The sequence below is a fragment of the Vicugna pacos genome, chromosome 8, assembly GCF_048564905.1.
Source record: "Vicugna pacos chromosome 8, VicPac4, whole genome shotgun sequence".
In the NCBI taxonomy this organism is placed as follows: domain Eukaryota; kingdom Metazoa; phylum Chordata; class Mammalia; order Artiodactyla; family Camelidae; genus Vicugna; species Vicugna pacos.
This window is the reverse complement of record NC_132994.1, coordinates 71,937,010-71,945,022: the sequence shown is the minus strand read 5'-3', so window position 1 is coordinate 71,945,022 and position 8,013 is coordinate 71,937,010. Positions and strand designations below refer to the sequence as shown.

At 39.9% G+C, this 8,013-nt stretch overlaps 1 protein-coding gene across 2 annotated transcripts; it reads right to left on the bottom strand.

Annotated features, from left to right (window-relative positions):
• Positions 1-1,495: 1,495 nt before the first annotated feature.
• On the bottom strand, positions 1,496-7,909 carry MRPL18 (mitochondrial ribosomal protein L18). Of its 2 annotated transcripts, none has more exons than XM_072966126.1 (4): positions 7,736-7,909; positions 7,248-7,434; positions 2,385-2,467; positions 1,496-1,711 (listed from the first exon to the last, which is right to left on the bottom strand). In XM_072966126.1, exons 1-4 carry the CDS (start codon positions 7,785-7,787, stop codon positions 1,644-1,646), a joined length of 390 nt encoding a protein of 129 aa, XP_072822227.1. In that variant the 5' UTR covers positions 7,788-7,909; the 3' UTR covers positions 1,496-1,643. The 2 variants fall into 2 exon arrangements, with proteins under 2 accessions (XP_072822227.1, XP_006197748.2); XM_006197686.4 differs by having other exon boundaries at positions 2,236-2,467; positions 7,736-7,898.
• Between the last annotated feature and the right edge of the window lie 104 nt (positions 7,910-8,013).

Below are 8,013 nucleotides of genomic sequence, written 5' to 3'. Positions count from 1 at the left end.
CGTTTAGCCTGCTCCGCGGCGATTTCTTTGCAGTCAGTAAAAGAGCAGAATGCCATTTATGTAGACCTAGAACATGAAGAAGCATGATAGGAAAAAGTAGAGCCTGTAAGAGTAAAAACAAACCGGTAACAGCCCCTGAAGGCACGCAGTAGGCAGGTACTGACTGCAGCTGCAGTAGGGGGGTGGGGGGCCACTTCTTGTCTGTTTTCAAAATCAGCACCTCTCAACGTGGCAGTCACTGCCAGTGTTGGGCTGTCCGCATCCCCTCCCCCACACCGCATCTTTTCCCTATTTTGTCAGCATCATCTCTTTATAATACCTTGTTTCAAACTTGCCACACAACACCTCAAGAAGTGAGGAAACTGAAGGAATCCTCGGTACGGAGATGATCTAGAACAATCATACTCCTTGCAGAAGAATCCCCGCCTATGGCATCGCAGGTGAACCCTATTTTTGTCACTGTCAATTTCCAAAGCCACACTACTCCAGTCCGTGGGCTTCTTTACATCCTCCCTTGAATTCTGACTTGTTTGAACAGCCTTCTAGAACTGTGGTCTTCAAAGTGAGATGCTCCAATCTTTAAGATGAGGGAAGAAAATATTAGAACTATAATGTATACTTGTAAATGCCTCCACTGGAGTATTCATTGATCAAAAGGGGACTGCTGAGCCATTGCATTCTGAAGGCTCCTCAGAATCATAGTTCTTTAAAATGTTGGTGCATATTTATTTTTTTAAAAATATATTGAATACTCAGATCTGACGGTAGCCATGTTGTTTCACTTCTGTATAAGATAAAGTACACATTTTAAAACTGGGGGGAAATGCTCTAGAAACCACCTGAACTGCTTACTGGGTCTTCTCTTCATGTTTCAAAAACAGTTAACATCTTATTTTGACTTAACTAATTTAAGAGAACTGCCATGATTCCCTTCTACCTCATTTCAGCTTTAGACTAACTTTAGACTAATACACTTCAAGCTTCATCTCCTAACAAAGTTCCACTTCATGGCAAACTTAGCACATACTAACCCTGTCCCTATTCTTTCCTCATTGCAATCCTTTCTTCTTTCAGATCTGGTTCTGCCTGTTAGGAACCAGAGCCCAACTGAGGCATTTGCCCCTTTCATCTTCACATTACTGAGTCTGTTTCTAATAAACTGGTACTGACATCTTCTATTAACACCTCCACACCCTGAACAGCAACAGCTGCCATTCGCTGAGACCACCCACTCTGAGCTAGCCACGGTAACAAGTGCTCTGCATAAACCTCCTATGTGTACCCTTGCCACAGTCAGCTCAAAGGTGGAGAAAATGTCATATAGCCAGAAAGTAAGAGTTTACAATATACCTTTATTCTTTAACTTCTAAACAACATTTAATTTGTCCTTCAAAAGTTAATTATAATTGGCAACAGCTTTTCTCAGATAACTTCTCTCATGTCTCAATAGAGAGGAAGAATTTAGCCCTTGATTTAAAACACACACACAAGGGGAGACGGAGAGGACCTGAACTACTAGCGACACTCTGCCGTCAGGTCAGTGTATGGAACGTCCAGGCCGGCGGTTCTTCCTGATGCTGTCTTCTAGTGGACGAGTAGCTGACAGCTTTATATTTACAAGTTCCGAACAGTGCTTGTTTCATTCATAGATTCTCCGAGGCTCCTGCAGCACCACACCACCTTCTGTCATAGCACTCTCTAGTCGTTTGAACTGGTTTTGAAGATGAGGAAAGAAGGAAAAAACTGAATCAGCTGACAGTAAATAGTTCACTTCTCAAGAGAAAAAGAAGTAAACTGATTTGCTCCTTGCTAACTTCCTAGCCTACACTGGTTTTTCAGGAAGTGATCTTAATAACAACATAGACAAGAAAAAAGAGGATGGAGAATGTCAAAGATTAGTAGCATTTTAAAATATCATACAGACAAGATGTTCATATATGAACAAAGAAGTAGTGGTCAACGTTATGATTGTAGAATCAGTCAAGTGGGTTTGAACCCTGCCCTTGCCACACTGACTGGGCAAGCCAGCCTCAGCTTACTTTATACAGAAGCAGGAACGCCAGTCCGGATGCTATGGGCTGCCGTGAGGATGATGTGAGGTGACATACATCTGGATACTCACCGTAGGGTCTGACACATGCAGAGAACTTAGTAAGTGGAACTATTATTATGTAAGTATCTAATGTCAAGAATTAACCCAATACCTTTTAAATAAGTACAGGAAAACAAAAATACCGAGTCTGAGGCTGCCTCCCAAGGAGTTGGTTGGTAGACCATGAAGTTGATTCCTGCTTCTAAGCATCGCTCTGCCAGCACTCGTCCCACACTCTCACAAGCCACCACGTTTTTGGTACTATAAAGGTGCCTTTTAATAGCCCATTCACGGGTGGATGCTGAAACCACAACCTGGCCACTGCGGTGTTCCACAAATGCTTCTACATGATGCTGAGTCCTTATGACTCTCAACCTAAATGAGGTGAGAAAATAAAATCATAAAAGAATCCTAAAGATAAATGACTCTGGTGAATAAATGCCTAAATATTTCTCAAGAATGCAGTGTTTGGTTTATTTATATACATAAGTATGTTATGGTTCAACATACTTAACCTGGATTTTACTTGGGAAAGGTGTTTTTCCTCTGTCTTTATGAGGATATCCTCAATAATAAACAAAATATTTCTAGTTAACTTCAAATATCCAGGAGAAATTTGGTATTTGAGAGCTAAGATTTATTTACACAGCATCTACTTTACAACCGGATTTGAGGAGGCAGAGCTAAGTTGCTGACCCTCCACTGGATAAAGATATACTTACTCTGTTTTTATTTTCCAGCTAACACCAAAATAAATGTAAGATGAATCAAAGACTTAAATACAAAAATAGAAATCATAAAAGTACTAGAAGACAACATGGGAGAATTTTTTTTAATAATCTCAAAGAAAAGCCTATTTAACTATATCAAATTTTTTAATGTAACATCAAACTATGTCATATGGCTTAAAAAAAAACAAACTGACAAAGTTTCCTGCATGGTAAGAAAAACAAAAAAACAAAACAGAAATGAAATCAAAAGGCAAGCAATGAAACAAAAAATATTTTAAAATCATATATTGTTCAAAGGGCTAATTCCCATAATATGCAAAAAGCCTCCTATAATAAAAAATGACCAGTAACTTAACAAGCAAAGAACCTGGACAAACTGTCCACAGAAAAGGAAAATATTAATAACTCAAACCCATGAAAATATGCCCAATCCTGATAAAATGCATGGACAAGAAAATTCATTATAACACTGTCTGAAATTATAAAAGATAATCAGTAGGGAGCCAGTTAATTAAAACACCCATGCAATGGTATTTCACACAGTTAAGAATGAAGTCACACTTTTTCGATGCTCCTGCTGCTAACATTTATTGAGCACTTACTGTGCCAGGGAGTCATAATTGTTTACAGGTATAGCTCATGTCTCAAAATAATTCCATTATTCTTTCTTTCTTTCTTTCTTTCTTTTTGTAAGGCTGCAAAAACTGACACAGAAAGGTTAAGTAACTTTAGCAAGATTACAACCTATGGTAAGTAAAGGAGGTAGGATTTAAGTCCAGGGGTCTGGCTCCAGAGCCGATGTTCCCAACCAACAGAAAGTATTTCCAAGATGTATTTTTACGTATGAGTATGAGTATGAGTGTGAGTGTGAGTGTGAGTGTGAGTGTGTGTGTGTGTGTGTGTGTGTGTGTGTGCGTGTGTGTTGGGGGAATGCAGAACAAGGTACACAGTGTGCTAAGATTTATAATTAAAAAAATAAGTTTATACTTATGTGCACAGAGCAGCTCTAGAAGGACACACAAGAAACTATTCCCTTTTAGATTTTATAAAACGTTTAAAAAATTAAGCTCATGAAGAGGGCAGGATATAGCTCAAGTGCTAGAGCACATGCTTAGCATGCATGAGGTCCCAGGTTCAATCCCCAGTACCTCCTCTAAGAATAAATAAATAAATAGATACACCTAATTACCTCTCCCCCAAAATAAATAAAAGGACATCATAAAAATTTTTTTTATATATATATTTTTTTGCTGTGTAACTTTTTTTTAAAAATTTTTTTAATTAAAAAAAATTAAGGTCATGATAAACACTGACATTAGAGATTACACTAAGATTCTTACAGTGAAATAGCAGGAAAAGCACTAAATTTAGAAACGTGGGTTCTATTCCTGGTTTTGCTGGTAGCCCTAAAAAAAAATCACAATCTCTTGATTCAGGAGTCAACACACTTTTTCTGTAAGGGGTCAGATAGTAAATATTTTAGGGTTTGTAGGACATATTGTAAGCAGATAGGGTACGGGGGTCCCAGGAGAAAGAGAATCAAGAATGGCTTTCTTGACATAAGAGATGCCATTTTTATACCTAAGCCATTTTAAGATCTAAGTATGGCCACAATACCTGCCCTTGAACAGGTCTCAGTTATCAATGATCTTAAGGGAAGTAAGGGAATGCAGGAACAAAGGAACAGCAGCCAAGAAACAACAGTTCAGTGATAAAAACCGAGTCCTAGTTCCTCCTGAAGGGATATACTTAACAATCTGATACAGCCTTGGAGTTTTGCACCCAGGTGGAGGTTGACCATTGTGACTCCAATCAGCTAAAGCTTGGACTCTGTCTACCTTGGCCCCAATTTTATACTGACTTCTCCTGGGCTCAAGCCCCTTATAAATACGCATGTAACTTTAGCTTAAAACTTCCGCAACTTTGCTTTTTAGGGAGACACTGCTTTGGGAAAGATCCCCAGTGTTCTCCTTACTCACGGCAAGTAATAAGTCCCTTCCTTCTCCCCATCTTTGGCTTGGTTGTGACTTTTAGCTCGACACCCACCAAGATGCAAACCCCATTTTCAGGTAACAATAAGGCACAACTGCTCAACTCAGGCACAGTAATACTAGAATAGCCAGGTGAGAATGAATGGTGGCTGCGCGCCAATAAAAGTTTCTTTGTGAATAACAAAATTTGAATTTTACACAACTTCCACATCACAAAATATTATTCTTTGGATTTTTTCAACCTTTTAAAAAAATGTAAAATTTTTAGCTTGCAAGCCAGCTTTGGCCCAAGAGCTATATAGTTTGCTGATTCTTGTCTTAAACCATTTGTGCAATAAAGGGGTAGGACTTACTATCTCCAAGGTCACTTCCAATTTTATACTGATAATACTGTGAATAGGACAGATAGGGGAAAAAGGGGGGAAAACAGATCTCCAATTATCCAAGTGGTCCATATATGAAAAAATACGACCCAAGTGAAAGTAATAATTTGGGTGTTTCAAAGAATTCTAGACTTCAGATACAGATAATTTCAAAGATGAACTGCCTGCCCTCTTTCTTTGACTCCTCCCTGTATACACAACGTCAAAATGCACCATAGCAACTGTACCACTTTATTACCCCTATTCCATCTCCACTACCAAACTATAAAACTTCTGCTGACAAGGATGACATCTACTTTATTTTCTCTCCTATATGTAGCACAGTGCCTATGAGGTGATCTAGGCCTAATGTTTGTTGAATGAATCTATCACATAGTTATGATTTCTAATTTGCTCTTATAACTTGATATAGTCCTTAAGAAATACATTTTTAATGAATCCTTACCAAGTAGATAAACAGCAGATAAACACCAACATGCTGCAGCACCGTGGTAACAATTTAGTGTTTCAGCTCTGAGGTCAGACAAAACAGGTTTGAATTTTAGCTCTGGCACTTACTAACCCTATCTCCCTAAGCCTCAAATCCCCTGCTCTTGTAAAATGGGGAAAATTACTGCACCTGCTTCAAAAAGTTGTTTTTGTTGTTTTTTTTTTTTTTAGAATTTTTTTGTTGTTTTTCGGGGGAGGTAATTAGGTATATTTATTTATTTTAATGGAGGTACTGGGAATTGAACCCAGCACCTTGTACATGCTAAGCGCATGCTCTACCACTGAGCTATAACCTCCCCAACTCAAAAAGTAGTTTTAAGGATTAAATGAGAAAATCCATATAAAGTACCTAGCAAAATTCCTGGCAAATATAAAGAATTCAATAATTAACTATCTTTGTAACAAAGAATAGACTTCTAACTTAGACTTCCCGCTTCTACCCCTGCCCCCATAAAAATCTGTTCTCCTCAGAACAGTATGGAGGTTCCTTTAAAAACTAAAAATAGAATTACCATTGATCCAGCTGTCCCACTCCTGAGTATACAACCAGAAAAGACAAAAACTCTAATTGGAAAAATACATGCACCCCAATGTTCATAGCAGCACTATTTAGAATAGCCAAGACATGGAAGCAACTAAATGTCCACTGACAAGTGAAGTGATAAAGACTATATATATATATTGTGTGTGTGTGTGTGTGTAAAACAGAGTATTACTCAGCTATAAAAAGAGAATTAAATAATACTATTTGCAGCAACATGGATGGACCCAGAGACTATCATACTAAGTGAAGGCAGTCAGAGAAAGACAAATATCACATGATATCACTTATGTGTGAAATCTAAAAAATATGATACAAATGAACTTATTTACAAAACAGAAACAGACTCACAGACATAGAAAACAAACCCATGGTTACCAAGGAGGAAAGAGGGGAGGGATAAATTAGGAGTTTGGGATTACAGGTACACATTTCTATGTATAAAATAGATTAACAATAAGGACCCACTGTACAGCACAGGGAACTATATTTAGTATCATGTAATAACCTATAATGAAGAAGAATATATATGTGTATAACCAAACACTCTGCTGTACACCTGAAACTAACACCACATTACTTGATTCACAAAGCCAATGACCTGTCTCCTACCTACCTCTCTATTTTCATCTTACAGCATTCACCCCTTGGCCCACTGAGCTCCAGGTACACAGGCCTCTCAGTTCCTGAAACACACCAATCTCATTCCCACCCTAGCTGTTTCCTCTGCTGAAAATGCTCTTCTTGGCAGATAGTTTGGCATCTCCTTATTTGCAAAGGAGTCTTGGTAGGCAACCAGTCTCTCATTCTAACATCATGCTCTTTAAATTTTCTCTATGACACCTACTTATTCATTTTTTGCAGCAACCCCCCCGCAAACCCTCCTAGATCCACCGCAAGTCAGCCTCCCGAGAGGAAAGTCGCCAGCAGGATCTGGCACATTCTTTAAATGAGTTGATGAAAACAAATTGTAGGGCACCGTGCACCGCTCTGTGGTCAGTAACTAGCAGGCTTAATTACCTGTGCCAGAACTCCCGGGAGGGCCACACTGTCCTCCAACCCCGCTCTTTTCTGGCCACAGCCAAGAGCTCCAGATTCCGGGGGTTCCGGTTGGTGAACTCTGGGGCAACAGCTTCATTTTCCACAACGTCCGCTTCAGGCTTCACCAATGGCTTGGAACTGGTTGAGAGAGCCGCCACCCCACATCCTAACAATGGAAACAACCACATGGATCTTAAAAAAATGACGAATACGGACAAAACAGGAATGTGATCTAAGTTCTAACTCCATCCTCTCCCCTGTCTTCGTACTCTGGAAGAAGGACAAAAGGTATGTTTGCTCAGGGGATGCAGGGGGAGTCATCATAGACCTGGTACTTAATTTTCTACTAGTGTCATTACGATGTTCTCCTTTACTTTTCGATGGTGCATGTGGAATATAAAATACGACTTGCATATGCACGTTGTGCAGACCCTGGGGAGTCTGAGAGAAGTGGGGAGATTAATTACCCGGGTTCCTGCAAACCGAAGACAACTCCCAGAGCCGCGACCGAAGCGCCATCGCTGAGGAGATCGCAGCCGAAGCCTCGGACAAACCTCGTCTTCTTTCCTCAAGGGTGTCCCAGCGGCTGGCCAGCCGCAGCCATGTTAACTCAGGGAATAGCCTCAGAATCACACGCCTCCACCCGAACTAGCAAGCCCCACGCAGCTGAGTGGTGGAGAGGGCAATCTGTCACTTCCGCTCCTCCAATCAGCGCTTACGCTGGGGAGCCCTCACGCGCCGAAGC

What these genes read in the sequence shown, in the direction of transcription:
- MRPL18 (XM_006197686.4), bottom strand. Translation starts at nt 7,787, where the DNA reads ATGGCGCTTCGGTCGCGGCTCTGGGAGTTGTCTTCGGTTTGCAGGAAC. An exon ending in TCCCGGGAGTTCTGGCACAG is followed by an intron (nt 2,468 to 7,247) that starts GTAATTAAGCCT and finishes CACCTCATTTAG; the next exon opens with GTTGAGAGTCATAAGGACTC. An exon ending in GGGAGGCAGCCTCAGACTCG is followed by an intron (nt 1,712 to 2,235) that starts GTATTTTTGTTT and finishes CTTCAAAACCAG; the next exon opens with TTCAAACGACTAGAGAGTGC.